At 39.9% G+C, this 22,929-nt stretch overlaps 1 protein-coding gene across 1 annotated transcript; it reads left to right on the forward strand.

The window, feature by feature from the left end:
• Positions 1 to 9,188: 9,188 nt before the first annotated feature.
• Positions 9,189 to 10,270, forward strand: Taar1 (trace amine associated receptor 1). The gene has a single exon (XM_021663102.2). It carries the CDS (start codon positions 9,189 to 9,191, stop codon positions 10,185 to 10,187), a length of 999 nt encoding a protein of 332 aa, XP_021518777.1. The 3' UTR covers positions 10,188 to 10,270.
• Positions 10,271 to 22,929: the final 12,659 nt, after the last annotated feature.

A 22,929-nucleotide genomic window follows, 5' to 3' on the forward strand; every position in this document is an offset into this window, starting at 1 on the left:
TATGTTTTTTAATGGCAAATACCTTTGGGCATAGATATCTTCATTTATTTGTTGAAAATGTGAACAGCCATTGTCTTTGTGTGAGAAAGCTCTTAAGTCTCGGAGAGAAGTGGGTGAAAAATCCATGGAGAAAGACAGGTGGAGAGATCGAAGGCAAGCCTGTACCTGTAAGGGATTCTGCAGAAGCCTGAGGCATGTCTGCCACAGTTTCCAAGAAATAATTAATTATTCCTACACCTAAGCTTATAGAGAGGTTTAGATGCCATTTCTGCTGAGATGAAATTATTTACTTTTTTAAGCCAGCAGAACATCTAAGCCCAGCTGCAAATGTCAAGTGCAGTTGTGCAATTTGATATCTATTTCTTTATTTTTGCCTCGATCAATGTTTGCTTTATTTCATTTCAAATGATACTTCTTTCCTACTTATTTATGATATTTTTAGCAGCCTGGAAGCAAGGGTATTGTAGCAAAATAACTCTGAGTTTTTGTCTTCCTCCTTTGACTGGCTGTAGATGACCTCACAGTGTTTATGTTATTCTCTAATTCAGCAGGGAAACAGTATTTCCTATAAATAAAGTTTTATTGGGATTCTACTAGACCTATTCATTTCCTATTGACTATGACTCTTCTTACGTTACAAAGACAAAGTTAGGTTGTTGTCACAGTCCAATTGGCCAAAAAGTTTAAGATACTGACTTTCTAGAAACAATTTGCTAACTCATAATGTATACGGTAAGAAGAACTCTGTGGGTACAAACACACACACACTGCAGGTTTTTGTTTGTTTTTCCCAGCATATGGTTTCTATGTAGACTTGGCTGTCCTGGATCATTTTGTAGATCCGCCTGCCTTTGCCTCCCCAAGTGCTGGGGATTACAGGCATGCACCACCATACCTGGGCATCACTCTGTAGTTTTTAATGCATTGTCCAAGTTGTCATTATCATAAGGATTTGATTTGCTTGCAGTGATGACTGGTGAGAACACTTTCTTTCCCACATTGGAAAACAGCCATTATCTGTACCAAGCACACTCTGGTCTGTGTATTTGGCTTCACTACTTTTTAATAGTGTATAGCATCTTCACATTCTTGTGTGGAGTTAGGATTTTCACATGTAGTGCATCGAGAGCTAATGAATAATATCAGGTTCTTAGCCACTTTTGTAGTATAAGGTATGAGTTCCATGACATGGAGTGGGCCATAAAACCAATTTTTAGGAAACGTGATTGGTTGCTCCCATAACTTTTGGGCCACTATTATACCAGTGTATCTTGCAGGCAGGTTGCTATTATAGATATCAGGGTTTGTAGTTGGGTTGTATTGATTATCACGTGCCAAGTACCTTCTAGCACCCTGAACACTAGTCAGTAGGGTTGAAGCCTCTAGTTGAGCATCATCTTGGTGCCTTCCTGTTTGAGGACATGAGTAAGTACCGATTTATTAGTCCTGGCCATTCTGACTGATAGAATCTCCAAGTAGTTTTAATTTGCATTTCCCTGAAGAATCCCTCATTCTTGTCTTGATTTTGTCCTTCTTGTACTCTAAACTTCTCATCCTGTCAAATATTACTTTATTTCTCACTTTCCATTTCCTTCCACATGTCTGAAATATTTTTTTAACCCTGACTACCTTCCCCCCTCCCCAATCCCATTGTGAGAAGCTGTACCTGTCAGCCCTGGACCCTACACAACCACAGCAGTCCCCTCTGGTGACAGCCCAATATGTCTCCTGGCATTACTAAATGTTTTCCATATTCTTAACAAATCAAGGACCCAAGTCTAACTTTATGTAGTAGTGAACCTTATTCTCACTTTTCTTACTTTTTTTTTTTAGAACAAAATGTGAATAAAATGAACTAAAGCACCTGAGAATACCTGCCTTCACTTAACTCTCTCCTCACTCAGTCCATTTTACTAAATATTTATTATTTAAGAGGGTATATGAGACCACAATAACCTTTTCTTTTCTTTCTTTTATTTTTTACACCCCCCCCAACACACACATTAGGGAGTCAGAGGACTCATGGAGTCTAACTTGAATTTCTGATCATCCTGTCTCTGCCTTCCAAGTGCTAGATTAGAGACATGAACTATCATGGACAGTTTTCTGAAGGTTCTAGGGATAGAGCTCAGAGCTTTTTGCATTCCAGGCACCAGAGTGCCTTTTTAATTATCCCATGCTAAACATACTCAGAAGCTGGTCTCCGAAAGTACAGAATCATCTACACAGTGGACAAACAATAACTTGTTCTTGATTTATCCCATAAATCAACATTGGATGGTTATACAACATTGCAAAAGCGACTAAGTTCTCCCATACATCTTATAATTTGTAGAAAAGAAATAGTAACAAAGAAATACATTCAAAACTTTCTATTTATACTGAATAATTAAAATCCTTTATCAATCCAATTCTGTCTTAAAATTTTGTGCTTATTCCAACATCCTTTTCCTCCGTGGATGTATTTTGAGTTCATTCAAATGACATTATTTCAGAAATATAAATGATCCAGTTAGCTGTTGCCATTGATACTTAATGAATTACCACAAAAACCAATAACTCAAAATAACAGTGTCTTAGTTACTTTTTTATTGCTGTGATAAAAACATTATAACCAAGGCAACTTGTAAAAAGAAAGCATTTAATTTGGGGCTCAGAGTTCCAGAAGATTGGACTCTATGACCATCATGGCAGTGGAGCATGGCAGCATGCTCCATGGACTGGTGCTGAGAGCTTACATCCTTATTGGGAAGTAGGAAGCAGAAAGAGCTAACTGGAAATGGCATGGGCTCTTGAAACGCTAAAGCCCCTCCCTAGTGATACACTTCCTCCAACAAGGCCACACCTTCCAATCCTTCCCAAACAGTTCCATCAACTGGGGACCAAGTATTGAAACCTATGGGTCTATGGGGACCATTCTCATTCAAACCATCACAAGCAGCAACGTACACTCACATCTGTGGAAGGCTGCTAGGGAGGGAGGCTCTGACATGTACTGTATCTCTTCATGTCTCCATCTCCTCCACATTTCTTTGATCCTCTTTGGATAGTGGGCTAACTGGGACCATGGCATAGAAGATATTCAGAAACACACAAGCATTCCTATGAGCTAGGTTCCAAATAGCACAGTTTAATTTTTTGTCTATATTCATGTGGCCAGAACAAGTAAAACAGGAAAGCTCAAAATCAAAGGTTAGGGAAGGGAATAGAGAATTGGCTCTGTGATTAAGAGCACTGGGGTCAGAGGTTAAGAGAACTGTGTTCTTCCAGAGGACCTGGGTTTGATTCCCAGCATCCACATAGTGGTCCCTACTTACCTGTAACGCCCATCTCTGGGAATCCAATGCCCTCTTCTGGCTCCCTCAGATAGTTCATGCATGTGGTACACAAACATACATGCAGGCAAAATACCCACAGATACGAAATAATAAAACAAATCAAAGGGCAGAGGGATATACCCTTCACCCCACAGTGAAGTAGAGGAAGGGTGTGGCTGTTGAGAGCCTATCTATCTGGGAGTAGAAGTCACTGCATCCTAGCATCATGTGCTTCCCAAGTCACGGTCTCAAATGATGAGAAACCCTGCTTCTGGCCTGACAAAATAATCAGTTTAGAAAATTTACATGTAGGAATAGAAACAAGATCATAGGCAAATATTTGTGATTTTACAACCTCAAGAACAAGATAATTTTCTAAATAGGGCTTAAAACACTACTTAAAAAAAAAAAGACAAAGTAAAATAGCAAATATAAGAGAGGATTAAACCAAATAGGGATGTTTTTCTAATAGAAGTTCTTGCTCCTTCGCTTTTTCCCTTTTATATTTATCTGTACTGGGATCAGGATATAAAGTTTTTCTTTCTAGCTTTAAAGTAAATGCTTGAAAATATCACTATTGTCATTATTAATTGATACATGAGAATTGTACCTTTGTGGTATTTTATAACTGTACACTATTTTAGGTTTCAGTACATTCTAAGTCCACCTGGTGGGTCTTTCACAGCTGCTCCCGTAATGAACACGTTTCTGAGTGCTGGCTGTTTCCTTTGTAACAGAGTCTAATAGAGCAGTGCTTTGTTTTCAGATCAATCAACAATTAGGGCAGGTAAAATGGATATGTGTTTTCACTTATATTCTGCTAACACTGCTGGCTGTGATTATGGGTGGCCCATCCCTGGGGTTATCTTTAGAGTCGTGGTAATATTTACCATGGCTATTTAGCCTGCTCACAGCGAACTTCCTGATGGTGGTTCAGAATTCAAGCGCCTTCCTGCTGTATTGATAGCTCACAGGTACCTTGTTTCAGAAAGATTTATTATCAGCTTCTCTGTTTCAGATTTGAATATTTGTGCCATTCTGTGTGTGCGAGCTATCCACCATCATAAACCAGTAGTGGGCTCTCGTCAGTAGCAGATGGGCAAGAGGCAGATGAAGACAGCCTGGCCCCTCCTTTGGCTCCAGCATGGGCTCTACTCATTTTATCCAGAGAAGATAGGTCTGCTGATACTCAACAGCTGCAGCAGACCCTAGAGACCCTCCCGTTTGGTGTGCGGAGCCAGCTTTTACTTGTAGAGAGCATGCCGAAGGTAATGAGATCCATCAATGGCTTGGTGCTTACTCAGAAACTAAAATTTAGTATTATCCGGTGCAATGATAAAGAAGGTTTCTATAATTTAGTTCCGTAACAGCCGCTTTAGTAAAAGAAGGCTGCCTTAAAAATTACTCTTCAACAGTGTGCTTCACACGGGACTTCTTACCCACAGAAAGCTAGGAAAACTGAGAATGGAAACACTTTCCTATGCTGTTCATATAAACCAGTTGCAGGCTTTGCTAGCTTGAATTTACTAGGATAACTTCACAGATTATTTTAGAAGTTTTAAAATTAAAATAGATCTTATTGTCATCCTGTAATAAAGTACGAAACTTGATTATTAAAGTATTAATTGAGGTCTTTATAATACTATTATTTTGTGAAGAAAATGTTGGCATATTTTCAAATTATCGCAAGTGTGCTTGTGTATATCTGTGTGTGTGTGTGTGTGTGTGTATACATGCTCTTTATTAGGTCTACAAATGCAAGAAGCTTTTCCTCACAGAAGTTTCAGCTAAAAAACACTCATGTATCTCATATATGCTAGAGTAGCAGAAACCTGTTCACTGTAACCTATGGGAGATTGTTTTTATCTATTTTTTTTTTAAATCTTTTTGTTGTTGTTGGTCTGTGTTGATGTGTGGAGATACTAGTGAGCTTTGTCACCCATTCTGCTCTGCACTGGGGGATGGTTTGCTTCTGGTCATGTTCCTTTTCAAGCATGATGACTTCAGTGTTTCCCCTGACCCTTGTTTCCTTTCTCCTTTAAAAATAAGAATTGCTCAAAAATACTTCCAGCATTTGAATAAAAGATACAGGATGAGATACAGAGCTGTGAAATATTTTAGAATAGAATTAGTATTACATGTATAACTAAATTTTATTTCCAGATTTGCATAGTGGAAAACAAGACATGATTTTAGTTCACAAAGTTATCAAGATGTGATTTAAATATAAAGATAAAAGAACAAATGTTCACAAAAAGAATTATCCATGCAAAAGAAACAATTTAAGTGTGTTAATAATTACTCACCAAGTCACAGATAATAGATTTAAAACTGTTAAATACTTTTTACTGGGTATGCTAGTAAAGCATTCATAGAAGGCACCATGGAATAGATAAAGGAGAAATAAGTGATCAGCTAGGATAATCAATTGCCAAGTTTGCTGTTATTGCCTCTGTTGTTGTGTATTTATTTGTTCAGTTTCAACTTCACCATCTCTGAGAAAACAGTGCTGAGAACTTAGATTACACCACTTTTCATGCTTACGCAAAAGCATATTAAATATTTGTACAAAATACTATAAATAAACTTATCTTATGGGGTTTTAAAATACCCTAAAAACACCAAGAAAAAGATACCATCCTATCTCTTGATGCTTTTAGATAGAAGAACCAGCCCAATTATACTTAACATTTTATTGAATATTCACCATATACTCTAAGGATACATATTTGAAATAAAGTCAGACTATTTCAGCTATTTTCGTTGCTTTTTAAAAACGATTACACTGAACATCCACTGAGTCTACAAAACTTTAAAATAATACTAATAAAACCATGTGTTGGGACTCATTCCTGCAGCCCCGGTTCTTAGGAGATCCAAGCAAGAGAATGGCAGATTCAAGACCAGATGGACACAGTGAACCCTGTCATCAGCAGCACCTCAGAGGCCAGTGTGGTCAAAGTTCATTACGGTTTCTTAAACCCAGCAACTTATGAATTGCCCTTCTTTGTGGCACCCCACTTTTATTTTCTCTAATCCCGTTTACCCTCTTCCTTTCTAGGAAGTATCTGGTAGTATCGGATAGTAAGTTCCAGGTTAATATTAAGGTTTCCTTGAATTAATTAATTGACTTTTTGTTTTCATTTATTAAGATAGAATATCATGCAGTCCAGGCGGGCTTCACACTCTCTGTGTAGGCTAACCTCGGTCCTTTGGTTTTCATTTCCCAAGCACTACAATTATAGGCACCAGCAGACTAAAAGAAACAGCTAAAGTTTAACAGTTTTAGTGCTCAGAAATCAGAGGTTTACTCATGTTAGGCAAGTGCTCTAATGCTGAACTAGATCAGTAGCTTTAAACCTGGGTTTTTTGTTGTTGTTGTTGTTGTTTGTTTGTTTGTTTGTTTTAGTTAAAAAATCCTTACACTATGCAAACATACTTCTTTTCAAATTAGAAGAAAATCATCATCTGTGTGTGCCCCTGCTATGGTGTGTGTGCCCCTGCTACGGTGCTAGTGTGGAGGTCAGAGGACAGCCTTGTGGAGCTTGCCCCTTCCACCTTGGAGTGGGCTCCAGGGACTGAATCAAGTTAGCATGACATGGGTTTCACTTACTGTGCATTCTCTTCAGTTTTGTGATGTTTGTTTATTATTTTTATTGAGACAGCATCTCACTACACAGCCGTGGCTGGCTTGGAACTCACAGAGATCCACCTGCCTCTGCCACCTGATTAAAGTCACGCGCCACAACGCATGGCAATACCTGTTTATTCAAAACCAAACTGAACTGAGAAAATATTGCTCTCTACTGTTGCTTCTGTTCTAGTTAGGGTTTCTCTTGCTGCAGTGAAACACCATGACAAAGGAACTTGGGGAGGAAAAGGTTTAACTGGCTTACACCTCCACAGCAGTGTTCATCATCATCATCAAAGAAAATTGGACAGCAACTCAAACTGAGCAGGAACCTGGAGGCTGATGCAGAGGCGGTGGAGGGTTGCTGCTTGCTGGCCTGCTCCTGAAGGCTTGCTCAGCCTGCTTTATTATAGAACCCAGGGCTACAGTCAAGGGATGGCTCCACCCACAATGGGCTGGGCCCTCCACCATCAATCACTAATTAAGAAAATGCTCTCCAGGCTTGCCTACAGTTCAATCTTCTAGAGAGGCATTTTCTCAATTGGGGTTTCCTCCTCTCAAATGGCTTTAGCTTGTGTCACATTGACAGAAAACTGTCCACCACTTCATCTTTAAAGAAGAAGGTGAGAAACGCAGAGCAGGAGAGTCCAGGAAAGTCCAGTTGTTGCTCCCCAGCTGCATGGTAAGCTCGCCTTGCAAGGTAGGATCTCGCAACATTTGGAAGCTCCACAGTTAAGGATCATGATAGTGAATAGACATTTTGCACATTTGGAGACTATTTAATTTTCATCAGGTGTGTATGCATTTCTAAACTGTCCTTTTTGTCTCCTTTGAATATCGTAGATTTATAGTTTTCAATGAAGTCAGACTGAATTGGCTGTCAGCAGTCCTAGGTTCTGATGGGCACTGATTGTTCCTTTTGTCTGTTTGTTGTTTTGAGACAGGGTTTCTCTGGATAGCCCTGGCTGTCCTGGAACTCACTCTGTAGACCAGGCTGTCCTTGAACTCATAGAGATCTGCCTACCTCTGCCTCCCAAGAGCTGGAACTAAAGGTGTGCTTCTGGAGTCAAACTCCAGGCTGCCATGGCAAACACCTTTACTCATTCTTCTGGGACCAAGCACCCTCAAGGTGGAGCTCTTATTTCCAAGACATACAGGACAAAGAATGAGTAAGATTCAGGCAAATGATGTAAAAGAGACAGAGAGCTTGACCTAGACATTTAAGAGGTGAGATCTTCCAGCAAGCAGGAAACACTGATCGGGAGTTGGGAGGGAAGAAGAGGTAGATGCATGCATTGAAACTTGTTGGCTTGCAGATTAGTTTAAATGAGAAACTGTCTGGAGAGAAGGTGCAGAAGGGAACCAGGGCCTGTGAGAGGAGAAGGTCAAGCAGCAGTGACAGAAAGGAGCAACTTGTCAGATTGCCAGGTTGTAAGGAGTGGTGACTCAGGAGCCACAGGAAGGATCTCTTTGAAGAAGTGACAAGATACCAGGCAAAATGTGGTTGGAAGATCTATCACCGAATTTAGTAATGAGCAATAAGCTGGCTAAGAACAACTTTGATAGAGAATCGGTGGAAAATGTGTACTCAAAGGCTATTTTAAATCTATACACTGTCAACTTAAATCTGACCTGTAGAGTGTAAGCCTTCCAACTAGATTCTGTCTTTCTTCAGACAAGGTCTGTATTCACTGATTAAGACAGAATAATCATCATTTAATTTTTCTCTGGCTTATGAACATGTAGGTTTATTTGCTGACTTTATTTCATTCTGAGCTTTATATTTCAGCACAACATCAAGCTCTTACTAGGTGCTGTATATGTTTTTTTTTCTTTTCCCCTTCGAGACAGGATTTCTCTAATGTGTAATTTTGGCTGTCCAGAAACTCACTCTGTAGATGAGGCTGGCCTTGAACTCATTAAGATCCACCTGCCTCTGCCTCCTGAGTGCTGGGATTAAAGGTATGCACTACCAGAAATTGAAGTATTAAAGTACCTGGCAAGCAAAACTTCCAAAGCAGATATTCTTCAGCTATAATGCGGAAATATGATCTAAAGGAATTAATCAGTTGCTGATCTTACTCATTTTTCTTCTTCTTTTTGCTCCTCTCATGTTTCTGGGACAGGTGTGTGCCTCTAACAACGAAAGGAGGTGGGATTGTAACCTGACTATGGCTTCTGGAGAAAGATTGCTCAGCAGCTAAAGGGAAGAATCAGCCTGTGTGGAGTTCTTGGCAGTGATGTATCTGTGCCACAACTTCATTAATACTTCCCACACGAGCAGCAACTGGCCACGAGATGTCCGTGCTGTCCTGTACAGCTTAATGTCACTCATAATTCTGGCCACTCTGGTTGGCAATCTGTTAGTAATAATTTCTATATCCCATTTCAAGCAACTTCATACTCCCACCAATTGGCTCCTTCATTCCATGGCCACTGTGGACTTTCTCCTCGGCTGTCTGGTTATGCCCTACAGCATGGTGAGAACGGTTGAACACTGTTGGTATTTTGGAGAAATCTTTTGTAAACTTCACACCAGCACGGATATTATTCTGAGCTCAGCATCCATTTTCCACTTAGCCTTCATTTCCATCGACCGCTACTATGCTGTGTGCTACCCTCTGAGATACAAAGCCAGGATCAACATCTTGACTATTTTTTTGATGATCCTCGTTAGTTGGAGCATCCCTGCTATTTTTGCCTTTGGAAGGATCTTCCTGGAGCTGGACTTCAAAGGAGTTGAAGAGCTGTATTGCAAACAGGTTGGCTACCTGGGCGGCTGTTTTGTCTTCTTTAGCAAAGTCTCTGCGGTACTGGCCTTCGTGACTTTTTTCTATATACCTGGATCTGTTATGTTATTTGTTTACTATAGAATTTATTTCATAGCTAAAGGTCAAGCAAGGTCAATTAATAGTACAAATCTTCCAGTTGGATTGGAAGGGAAAAACAGAATTCCACAAAGCAAGGAAACAAAAGCTGCGAAGACCTTGGGGATATTGATGGGTGTTTTCCTGGTATGCTGGTGCCCCGTCTTTTTCTGCATGGTAGTGGACCCTTTCCTATACTATGCTGTCCCACCCACTCTGAATGATGCACTGGTTTGGCTTGGGTACTTGAATTCTGCCTTCAACCCAGTGGTTTATGCCTTCTTCTATCCCTGCTTTAGAAGAGCACTAAAAATGATTCTTCTTGGTAAAATCTTCCGAAAAGATTCATCTAGATCTAAGTTATTTTTGTGATGCAATCCATGAAACTGCTATATTTTACCATCTTGTGAAAACAGTTGTGGATTATATGTATAAGAATAGGGAACCATCCATGGGCTTGAGATTCATGGTTGAGTTAAAATACACATTGTGAACTAAACTTTGGTGTATGAAGACAATCTCCTATTGGACACAGAATAGGTGTGATTTTTGTCATTATTTCTATACATGTTAACTGTGGTGAATCTTGTATTAAAAGCAAAGATTTTTCCTGCTTTTAGATGACCTTCTTTGAGTTGACAGTGATGGTTTATTCATTTAGCAATTGAAATCACAAGGTTGAATTCATAGTACAAATTAGAAGAAATTTTCCGTGTGTGTGTGTGTGTGTGTGTGTGTGTGTGTGTGAAAACAGGGAGAGAAATAGTGGCTTCTAGTAATATACCTTAATAGGAAAAGATTATAAATTATATACATTGATTTACAATTAGGGTAGTTCTCAAACAGATCTTACAGAAATAACTTCAAGTTAAGTATCACTAGAAACTTGGATGCATTTAATAATAGTGACGTTTTCATGACCAAATTAAAGAAAAATAGCCAATAAAAATAATTAAAATGTACATTCCACTGTCTTTTCATAAATCTGAAGATCTTCTAAGGACGTATTCAATCTTCTGTCCTGGACATGGTGGCTCTGTAATCCCGGTACTGGAGAGGCAGAGGCAGGAGGATTGTCATATGTTGAAGGCCAGCCTGGAAAACAGAGCAAATTCTAGGCAAGGAAGGGTTACATAGTAATACCTTGTATCAAAGCGAACAAAGTAGCAACAACTACAAAACCCTACCCCACCCTTTGTTTTTTGTTTTGTTTTGTTTTGTTTTTGTTTGTATTTGTAAGGCAAGGTTTCTTTGTGTAGCCCTGGCTGTCCTGGACTCACTTGTAGACCAATTTGGTCTCGAACTGATAAAGATCCACCTGCCTCGGCCTCCTTGAGTGCTGGGACTACAGGCACGTGCCACCACGCTCCACATGGTTGGCTTCTTGATTGGATTAGAGTTGGCTCTAGAACACTTTTAAGAACAGTGTAGCTGGCTGGTGGAGACAGTATATCATGATACAAATTGCCTTTATTCAGTCTAAGACCTTACCTTTGAGATTTGTTTGTTAACTTTCAAAGGGGAAACAAGTATCTTTTGAAGAATTTTCTATACAGTGAGTTTCTGTGGCTTTATTTATTCCAGGATGTTCCTTAAAGATCATTTCCAGATTTTGGGTAAATGTTTTAAAATCTGTCTTATTGATTTATACAAGGTGAAAGGCTCTAGAAATGAAGACACAAAGATCCAGAAATAACTACCTGGTGTTCTATGCACTCGTGTGGACACATGACTAGAGGACAATAAGGTACAGTTTAATGGTGAAAACTGAGTGGAATTGAAAAACACTACATTTAGATGTAACCATTGTTGTTGGGACACAATAAAGCTTACATTATATTTTCATTTGATTTGTCTGAATTTTGTAATAAACAACCATGCTAACCTTAATATTGTTTTAACTTTTTTTAAATAATAATAATTTTTTGAAACAGGGTCTGTATATTTTAAAATATACATATATATATACTCTCTTAAAATATACATATATATATATAAACTATCTTAAAATATATATGCATATTTTAAGAGAGTTTAGCAGCTCAAAGGCACATTGACACACAAATTGAAGTTTCATGACCTGGTGGAATGGGCATTTTGGCTCGTTTGGATAGCTGGCTTTTCTGAGCATAGTCTATTACATGTGACTTTACTTGTAGCTTTGTGAATCATGAATCTCTTCGGCATCTTAAAGTTCTACCCAGGGATGTGCAGTTTCTATTGCAAAGAACTATAGGTTACTCTTAGAACCTTGCATCAGGGCATCAGTGACCCTTCTTCTCTGGTGGAAGCCAGTTGTCCTCAGTGTCAGCAAGAGGTGTGGGGGCTGCGGGACATGCTCCAGCTTTCCTCTCTGCCAACTTGCTTTTTTCATATGTGAAAATTTGTAAGGCTCTGTGCCTGGCCTTCTGGACCTCAGTCTCTGCCCCATTTCCCTGCCTCACCTTGAGAGAAATCCCTATATACACATTGTTTAGGTGACCAAACAAGTAGCAGTAAGAGGATGCAGGAGGTTTAGAAAGTTAGAAATAGACAGGAGGCCAGGTGTGCCGGGCCACACACTCGATGCTCTTTCATATTTCAGAAAGCTGGGTAAACTGTGGCAACAGCAAAGGGAATCTCTAGCTTTACCACCACGTATGTCCTCATGAGCTTGATATGGGTAATAATGCGAATTCTTCGTTACCAGAAAAGCTTTAAAAATCTTCCTCTTAAACAACCCAGATGTCCATCAACGGAGGAATGGATACAGAAATTGTGGTATTTCTACACAATGGAATACTACTCAGCAATCAAAAAGGAGGAAATCATGAAATTTGCAGGCAAATGGTGGGATCTAGAAAAGATCATTCTGAGTGAAGTATCCCAGAAGGAGAAAGGCAAACATGGAATATACTCGCTTATATAGACCTAAAAGATAGGATAAACATAATGAAATCTATACACCTAAAGAAGATAATCAAGAAAGCGGACACGGGGTATGATGATCAATCCTCATTTAGAAAGACAGATGGGATGTGCATTGAATGTATGACAGGAGTCTTCCGCAGAGAGCATCTGAAAGACTATTCCTAGCAGTGTTCCAAAGTAGATACTAAGATTCATAACTAAACTTTAGGCAGAGTGCAGGGAATCATATGAAAGAAGGGGAGTTTGATGTGGAAAGGATAGGAGCTCCACAAGGACCAAACGTATCTGGGCACAGGGTCTTTTCTGAGATGGACACTCAACCAAAGTCCATGAGAGGATAAAACCTAGAACCTCTGCTCGGATGTGACCCGTGATAGCTCCGTAATCAATTGTTTTCCATAGTAAGGGGAACAGGGACTATTTCTAACATGAACTCAATGACTGGCTCTTTGACCTCCCCACCTCCCAAGGGAGGAGCAGTACTGTTAGGCCACAGAGGAGGACTTTGCAGCCAGTCCGGAAAATACCTGACAAAAGGGAGTCATATGAAAGGGGAGGAGGTCCTCCCCTATTAGTGGACTTGGAAAGGGGCAGGGAGGAGATGAGGGAGGGAGGGTGGGATTGGGGAGGGAATGAGGGATACAGCTGGGATACAGAATTAACAAAATGTAACTAATGAGAAAAATAAAATTATGGAAAAAAAAGAGTTTACTAACTATCGTGATCTTGCAACACAGGGCACAAAATATTTTTCCTTTAAGAAATAAAAAATAAATAAATAAAAAATAAAAAAAAATCTTCCTCTTTAAGCAAAAGGAACTCTAGTCTTCAGCAGGCAAAAACAGGAAGTTTGTAGCTTGAAGGCAAGCTTCAACTAGAAGCCAGCTCTGAGGTATTGTGTGGGCTACCTAGTGAGATTCGGGCACCAGGCATGGGCACCGGGAGAAAAGGAGGGTGGAGAAGGGAGGAAGAAAGAGAAAGAGGAGCTCTAAGTTATCAGTGTAAGCATCAGGGGGAAATGGCAGCGGGTTAGTGAAGTCTGCAACATACTTGGAAATGAACACGAGAAACCTGTTTGTGACCCTCTGTGGGTAGGTAGGCCCTCTCTGCAAAGCCCATGGAGCAGCTTCTCGTAAGCATTTTCTCAAGCCAGAGAAGGGAGGTGATAATTTAAGAGAATTTTTTATCTGTAAAAAAAAAAGTTATTTCTGAAGTTATTTCTTGAAATATCAAAAGTTTTTAAGCTCTGTGGCCCCTTAGCAGCTTAGCTCAAGACTGCCAGTTCCTCACGGGCTAAGGACTGTGTTGACTGAAAAACACTTTGCAGTTCAGTACGGAATCACACGATTAAAATAATGTAGTGGCTTCTTCATATTGTGAAATTTATTCAGTGGAATAAACTTTTGTCTAAGATTACATTCCTGCTGAATTTCAGGGTTACAATGTTTTCTTTTATGAAAACATGGTAATGATAATGAGCAAAAAGCTTCTCAATTTTCAATTTTATTCTCATTATTTTTAATTGTGTGTATATGAGTATATCTGTGTGTACCTGCCTACAGCTGCCTGCAGGAGCCAGAGGGTCAGATCTCCCTGGAGCTGGAGATACAGATGGTTGTTAGCTGCTAGACTGGGGTTCTGGGATCAAATTCAGCTTCTCTGGAAGAGCATCAGGATGCATTCTTAACCACTGAGCCAGGACTCTCTGGCCCCAGCAGAAAGGTTTTTGAAATAATCTTATTTGACAAACATGTTTGTTGTTTAATTAAAAACCTATGACCTCTTTTAGTCTACTACTTTAGCCTGTTTATTACCTAATAGAATGAAAAGCAAGTATGAAACGTATCTGGAAGAACATAATTTTCAGATAAATAAAGTTACAAAGAATGTGAAAAACTCTCAGTGATTTTTTTTTCTGAGAAAAATGTGATCAAGACAAGAGCCAAACACAATCAAAACTTCCTAAAATCTTCCTGCACTGTACCAATGCTCCACACGACAGAATAGTTTCCTTCAGTGCATGTAACATGGTTAGGCATTTCAAAATGCAAATTATTTATGAGCAAACAAAGTGGATATTTAGTAGAGGGTTTTCTTATGGCAGTGAACCAGGGCTGAGGTGGGTGTCACGTCAGCTGCATGGTTTTCCAGAGACCTCTCAAACTGCCCACAATGGTGCTCCTAGTTTTGTTCACAACACTAGCACCTTTGCATCAGAAGCAGCAGGTTGAAGGACAGTCACTGCTTTGTGTTTTTGCATCAGCTAAAGTTTTCTTTCTCACATTTCACACTTGGACTTCCCTTAATAGTGTGAGAATTCCCCTAAGAAGTTAGTATTTTCTTAAATGAAGCTCTGTGACAAATGTTTTCCCATATGCATTAAGGGCAGCTACCTACGCAGGGACTCAGATGATGAAAACGTTTTCTGTCGAGATGACACCAAACAGAAGTGTTAATAATGCCTACTGAGAAGGAAGTGCTGCTCAGCCTTGTCTCTGTAGACTGAACTGTGGCTTTAGAGTGTGGCCCTGTAAATAAAGCTCAGTGGGCATCGGTAAAGAGCCAATCAACACACTTAATTACTCCTATTAGCAATTCTCTCAAGATGTTGTTAAGCAAGCAGGAGGCTTTGAAAACAATGGCCTCACGTGCTTGAAATACGAGGATAGCTTACTTTTTAAATTGCTAAGTTTTCTATACGTCTGTTTATTCTCCTAAGCATGGAAAACCACAGAAAGTTGGGTGAGCCAGGGAAAACATGCAGATTGTAAACTGAGTTTTCTTCTTCCATGGTGCATATGACTAGAAACAGTAAAATAAAAACAACAAAGGAGAACTGAAACAAAATACAATAGTACCTCTTTTACCCCCACCTTGTGTGTCTGTGTGTGTACATGTGTGTAGGCACTCATGTGTGTAAGCCAGATACATTTCTTTCTTGCTCTCTACCTTGTTTTCAAGACAGGGTCTCTCACTGAACCCAGAGTTGATTTTTTTTTTTTTTGGCTAGCGCCAACATGCTTACAAGCATGCATGTCATGGCACACTTCCCCAGCTCCCCAATTTACTAACACATTCCAGTGTGTGTGTGTGTGTGTGTGTGTGTGTGTGTGTGTGTGTTTTCACTTGTAAAGTGGATACTGCATTGTTTTTAGGGTTCCCATAAAGATGTATTCATCATGTTCATTCACATGCTATATATTCATTGGACACTTATGCCAGCCATTGTTTTAGCTGTATTCTGGAAATATAGATCCAGAACCACCAAGTTTGCCATGTTTCTGGAATTTGAATAAGATACAGCATTCTGGAAGTGGAATAAGATTAGACTGATCAAATGTCTGAATAATGTACAGGAACACATGGTTCATATCATACGGTCAACAGTTGAGATTTATTGATCTCACTCCAAATCTAACTGTTGTAAGAGCAAATTCATTTTACTATTCCCAACGTGGGCCATTGTTGCAGAGATGAAATGTTAAAATTCGTTCTTATCACGTTTAAGCTCAGATCACAGCAATCCATTTTTCCCTTTCTCTTTGAATGGCTGACCTTATAGGTCATTGTGAGTATACTCTTTATTACCTTCTAGTTTCTCTTTTGTTTGTGGTGTCCAGTGAAAGGAAGCATTATTTTTGCCTGTTGGGTTTATCCTATTGATAGCTATTTAAATTTTGGGTGTGCTCAACAGTGACATCACCTGGTTACCCAGCTACTCTGCTGAACAACACCAGGATTCTGTGATTGCTGCACCTAGAAATTTGGAGTTGATACTCCTTCCCACACCACACACGCTGTCACACATAGGCCAGGTTTTGTAGTCCAAATGTTCCGTGGATTCTGCATAAATCCCACAACTGGCTTGTGTTCTGCAGGTCTTGGTCATGCTGGTCCATTCTCCATGAAGTCACAGATTCATCTGAAGCCCAACCTGGCTGTCTCCTTTTGAAGACCTTCCTGTGACCATATATCTTTGCATTATATCATCATGTCCACATTTGCTAGCTAACATGAAAGTCCTTCAGTTACCCACTTTTTGTTTTGAACCCCCTTTCCCTTCTTCATATCATGTTTCAGACAAATCAAGTAAGCTGAATTGTCTGAAAACAGCTCTTTTTCAGAACTTTTGGGCTGTGAACAAGCTACTCCTATTTAGAATGCTTTTCATCAAGTTCACTTGCTTATTCTAGAAGCTTTGCCTTAAAAATAATTCTTTTCTAGATTTGCCTGTGCTATGCCCAGTTCACAACCCCCAAAAGACCAAGAATAGACTCCGCTGTAAATACAGGAGGGTTATTTTAAATTGTATACATATTCGAACATAGGACGCAAACTTCCTGTGGAAACAGGAGAGGAATGTGGCCTCACAGTCTAGGGGAACAAGGTTTTTATAAGGCACAACCACAAGCAGGGACTTACATGCTTTGACATTACATGATTGGGTAAGGGAAATTGACTTTTGAAATGATTGGTCCACTTTAGGCGCCAAGACCACAAACAGTTCTGGCTGTTCATATAGGCCAGTTTTTTAGCAACTGTATAATTAGTGGGCGGGGAAAGAATGCATTAAGGCTGTTTTGGTTTTTCTTTTTTTTCTTCCACAGGAGGCTGGATATATCTCCATTTGTTGGCCTATGTTCAGGCACTTGCTTTAAACTTTAAAACAATACCCACTGAATTTTAATCATTTGGTCTCTCACCTGAACCTGCCCTGCTCATCCTCAGTCATCTCCCAGACTAATTCCAGTCCAGACCTACACTTGAACATTATGGATAACATTGTAATAATTTGTCTTTATAAGAAGCAGATTGTTTCCTATTCAAATCTCTTTCACTTGAAATATTTACTTTCTTGCTACTGTAATTTTTAAAATGTGTTTTGACCATCATTCCACTATTGGATGAATAGGCTTTTCTCTCATCTGTAGACTGTCTTGCACGCCTTTGCTTGCCTCTTTTGCCGTATGCTTTTTAGTTTGGTATAGTTTCATTTGTATGTTTCTGCTTTTGCTGTGGTAGTTTCGAGGTCATGTAAAAAAAATGCTCAGGCTAAAGTCATAACCATTCCTCACTGTATTTTATTTGTTTTTATAAGTGCTCTTAATCTTGTTACATAAACTGTCTCTTCCTTTAGTTTGCTAAGAGGGTTTATTTAACAGTATAAATAAATTTTCATTTTACCATCTTCCTACTGAAATAATCACATGATTATTCTCCCTTAATTTGATATTGTGATGTTTAAATTATATCCTAATATCAAACTATTAAACCATGGTTTTGACCTTGGGGTAAGCCAATAAAGACAAAAAAATTTTATTTTTTTACCAATAGTTCATGTGTTTAAACACCTTTGCGTTCATGTTCCTAAGTAAAATTGAACTTTAATTTTCCTATTTTGTTGATTCTTGTCAGGCTTTATATTAAGTTTATATTAGCTTCATAACGTTAATTGGAAAATCAACCTTTTTCTGTATCTTGAATAGTTTGTCTTTATAGAGTCAGTAGAAATTGCCATTTGTATCATCTATGAATGACCTGGAACTTTCATTAAATGAGCAAATTTTTGTAAGCTAATAAAAATAAAAAGACAGGGAAAAAAGATACTGACCCTGAGTGCAGTGTAACGATTATAGGAAACACAGGAACAAAGGTGTTAACAGCTGCCTGAGAGGGGACAGGGAGCTGCCCAGGCAGGGGCATCTGCAGTGCAGGTCTGAGCTGGATCTCTGGCACCTGCATATGAGCGTGGTCACGCCTGTCTGTTGCTTCTCAGTGTGGGAAGCAGAGGCAGGTTGAGCTCCCGTTTGCTGGCCAGTCCGTCTAGTCAATTCACGAGTCCTGAGTTTAGTGGGAGACCCCATCTCAAAAGATCAGGTGGAGAGCAATAGCAGAATATGGCCAACAACAAACTGTGGCTTCCATGAGCACATACACATGTCCACGTGCATCTGTATGCACATGTGTACATGTGTGCACACACAAACACACATAAAAACACACAAGTGATGAAGATGTGCTTCTAAAATATGTATAACACACGTTTGTATAATATGTGGCAAGGTTTATTGGAAGAGAATTAAAGAAGACCAGATAAAGATGAAGCCCATCCATGCTATTGAAGGGGAAAATTTTATGTTATACAGATATTTTAATATCCACTCAAAATCCTACATAGTTTTTGCAGAACTTGGAAAACTGGTGAATGTCTAAAAGCTCAGAAACAGCAAGGTCATTTTGGGAGGAGGAAGAAGAGGAGGATGAGAAAGAGATCTTACTCTGCTAAGTATGAAGATGGTGTGAGGTTGTGATAGCTAAGGCAGCATGGTATTTGTCCATTATTGAACCAGATGGGAAATTAGAGAGCTCAGAAAAAGAAATGAGCTTTGATGGCATATCCGCATGCCAGGGCTATGGAGAAAAGTAATTTAATTCAGTAGATGGAAGTGGATAAAAAATTTTTTTAAAAAATGAATTGCAGCCTTTATCATAAATATCATCTATGAATAAGTTCAGCCATTTGGAATACAGTCTTAATTAGCTTCAGCTGTCAACTTGATAAGAGTCCAGAGTCAGGTAGGCTGAGTGAGTGTCGGGGTCAGATTGCCCAGATCAGGTGGTCTGGGAGCAGGTCTGTAGAGAATTGTCTCTACTGTTGATTGGTGTAAGATGGCCTTGCCCACGGTGGGAGGACCTTCCCTAGCAAGTGGCCCTGGGCTCTATAAGAAAGGTAGCTGATGATCCTTTCCAGGTCCCACCATTTACCTGCAAATTTCATGATTGCCTTATTTGTCATTGCTGAGTAATACTCCATTGTATAGATGTACCACAATTTCTGCATCCATTCTTCAGTTGAGGGGCATCTGGATCATCCTGAGTGAGCTGTCCCAGAAGCAGAAAGACACACATGGTATATACTCACTCATGTAGACATATAACATAGGTAAACCTAGTAAAATCTGCACATCTAAAGAAACTAATCAAGAGAGAGGACCCTGACTAAAACGCTCAATCCCCATCCTGAAAGGCAAAGAGGATGGACATCAGAAGAAGAAGAAAACAGGAAACAACCTAGGAACCTGCCACAGAGGGCCTCTGAAAGGCTCTGCCCTGCAGACTATCAAAGCAGATGCTGAGACTTATGGCCAACTGTTGGGCAGAGTGCATGGAATCTTATGTAAGAAGTGGGAAATAGTAAGATCTGGAGAGGACAGGAACCACACAAGGAGAGCAACAGAGCCAGAAAACTTGAACACAGGGAACTTCCCAGAGACTCATACTACAACCAGGCATGGAGATAACCTAGAACCCCTGCACAGAAGTAGCACATGCAGTTCAGTGCTCAAGTGGGTTACATAGTAATGGGAAGAGGGTCTGCCTCTGACATAATCTGATTGGCCTGCTCTTTGATCACCTCCCCCTGAGGGGGGAGCAGCCTTACCAGGCAACAGAAGATGACAATGCAGCCACTCCTGATGAGATCTGATAGACTAAGATCAGAAGGAAGGAGAGGAGGAACTCCCCTATTGGTGGACTTGGGGAGGGGCATGAGTGAAGAAGGGGGAGGGAGGGTGGGATCGGGAGGGGAGGAGGGAGGGGCTTATGGGGGCATACAAAGTGAATAAAGTGTAATTAATAAAAAAAAAGTAAAAAAAAAAAAAAAAAAGAAAAGAAAGGTAGCTGAGCATGAGGCTGGGACTGAGCCTGTCCCGGGGCTACTTTCAGTTCCTGCCAGCAGGTTCCTGCCCTGAGTTCCTAAACTGACTTACTTCAAAGACAGGCTATAATCTGGAAGTGAAAGCTAAAACAAACCCTTTACTCTCCCAAGTTGTTTTTGGCCACAGTATTTATCATGGGCATAGAAAGCAACCTAGAACACATACTCCTTGTTCTTATATTGTGAATACAGGAATTTCATATTCCTGTATTTCATTAAAAGGTAAACATTGATGTTAGCGATTTACCTCTAGCTTAAGGTATACACGTAGTCCATTTCTCCTTGCAGAATTTACATTTACGTTTTTCTTTAGTTCCCTTCTTTTGGCTATATTCTCTGGGAACTAAATCCAACTATTTCCTAGTCTGCATGAAGTCTCAGTGTTAAAAACTGACAGTCACTCATCCTGGGAAAGTAGATTCACCTTCATCTTTGTGTAGATGCACAAACCTGGGCTATGAGGCTGGGGGGCAGTTCTGGTTTCCGGGGTGTAGAAGAGCAAGAGAGCTGGTGTCCATTCCACTGACCACCAGCACAGAAATGTTACTTGTAGATCTTGTCTGGGGTCTCTTGTGAGGCTGAGTGTCAGGTTCAGGAGAGCTTTGTAGGGACTAGGGGAGTATTTATATGGGGTCCAGCCAGGTATCGCTTTCAGATTGACTTTGCATCATTCATCCATTTTATGCTCTGTCAAGACCTATCCACTCAACAAAGGTCTAGCGTTTTTCTAGCAGCTGAGATAAAATGACACACAACAGGGCTTTGTTTGTGGACGATACAGGGTCCCTCAGTAAGCACTCAAAATTGCAGAGAGTACCTAATCCTCTGTACACCTTGTTTTCCCCTGCATACAACCCCTGTAATAAACTTTAACACAAATTAGATGCAGCAAAAGATTAACAATAACCTATTACAAAACAGAACAATTATAACAAAATGGATGCAAAAGTTTTTGCTACACTTCATATACTACATTACAAGCACACTTTGTGATGATGTGAGGTGAGACATGCTGAGGCGAAGGGAGAGAGATAACATGGGCACTGCAGTTCAGCACTAACTAGGGTACCACATCATGGTCATGAGTGTTACCTGAACAAAAGCCAGGATAATACTGCAGCGGTAGACTTGATAGCTGACATGCTTACTGAGGGACTAGCAGATGCTACTTCTCTTCTGTCTGTGTAACTAAGAGAGATGATGATAATGATTATGCAAATGTTGACAATAGAAATAATAATGATTTTTAGTGCTGGAGATTGAGTGTTGGGCCCCCTGTACACTAGGCAGGGTCTCTATCACTAAGATATATCCTGGCCTCTAAGAATATACGCGTAATTCTTTACAGAGCCAAGAAAGATTTTGGCAACTCTTGAGTAGTAATGTCTTCTGCTAATCATTAAAAATTAATTCCTAATTAAAAAATCTTTTAGACTGATGTTTGTACTTACAATATATTTTTTTAAATATAAATTGTCTGATTATACTGTAATATGATTGAGTTGCTCTGAATTACACAATGGATGATTTTTTGTTGTTGTTCACTTTCTTCCTTATAAAAAGCTATCAAGAAAGTCAAATCAAGATTATTTATATATTTTGTAGAAACCAAGCAAAATGAAAATGCAGAGTTCCTTGCTAAAATGTCACTAAAAACTTCCGGAGGGAGACAAAAGATCAATGATCCCTTTTGAGCCCTTCAGAGCTCAGCCTTCCCACATCGCTATCCAAGCTTTGTACATCCAAAGTAGCTACTGAAATAGCTAAGGTCACTGCCATGGTTCAAACTTAAGCAGAACCTGGTGCCATGTAACAACCAGTGTTATGTTCCTCCTGCGCCTGAGATGTATTTCTTCCCTAAGTTACTCCAGCAGTGGAAAGCACGACCACTAATATGCACCACTCTGAGTAGATGTGCACAGGTTTAACACAGGGTCTGAGAGGGTCTGAGCACAGCTGTGGGAGTTACCTAGTACGATAGCTCTGTCTGACTCCTCTGGTGTTGGGAGCACTGAGCTGCATTCCTAGCCAAAGACAGGAAAACAGTACATGAGAAAACCCCTGTGAGTATAAAATATGATTCAAAACGTAGACTGTGACTATTCATTCTGGTCATTTTAAAGTGACAGCGAACACCTGTCTGTCTTTTCCCTTGAATCACCCGTTCCATCTATAGCTAGCTGGGATTGAGAGCCACGGATAACTCAAGGCGCTCAGTGTAACTATTATAGCCTTTAGGTTGTTGTCTTAGATTATTCATAGTGCTGTGGGTGATGAAAATTTAGGAAGCACAGATTCCTAGACGGATGCCTAGGGGGGGGGGGGCGAGGGTCACTTAAACCCTCCCTGCAATACATGTGCAATGCCCTTGAGAGGGACTGTTAAATTATAAAGCAGCACAGTTAACATAGCTCATGTCCAACATTTCAGCATCAGCCTTCACAGTCAGCAGAGAAAAGACTAAGGTTCTCCCACAAATCAGCTACA

The sequence above is a fragment of the Meriones unguiculatus genome, chromosome 20, assembly GCF_030254825.1.
Source record: "Meriones unguiculatus strain TT.TT164.6M chromosome 20, Bangor_MerUng_6.1, whole genome shotgun sequence".
Taxonomy (NCBI): domain Eukaryota; kingdom Metazoa; phylum Chordata; class Mammalia; order Rodentia; family Muridae; genus Meriones; species Meriones unguiculatus.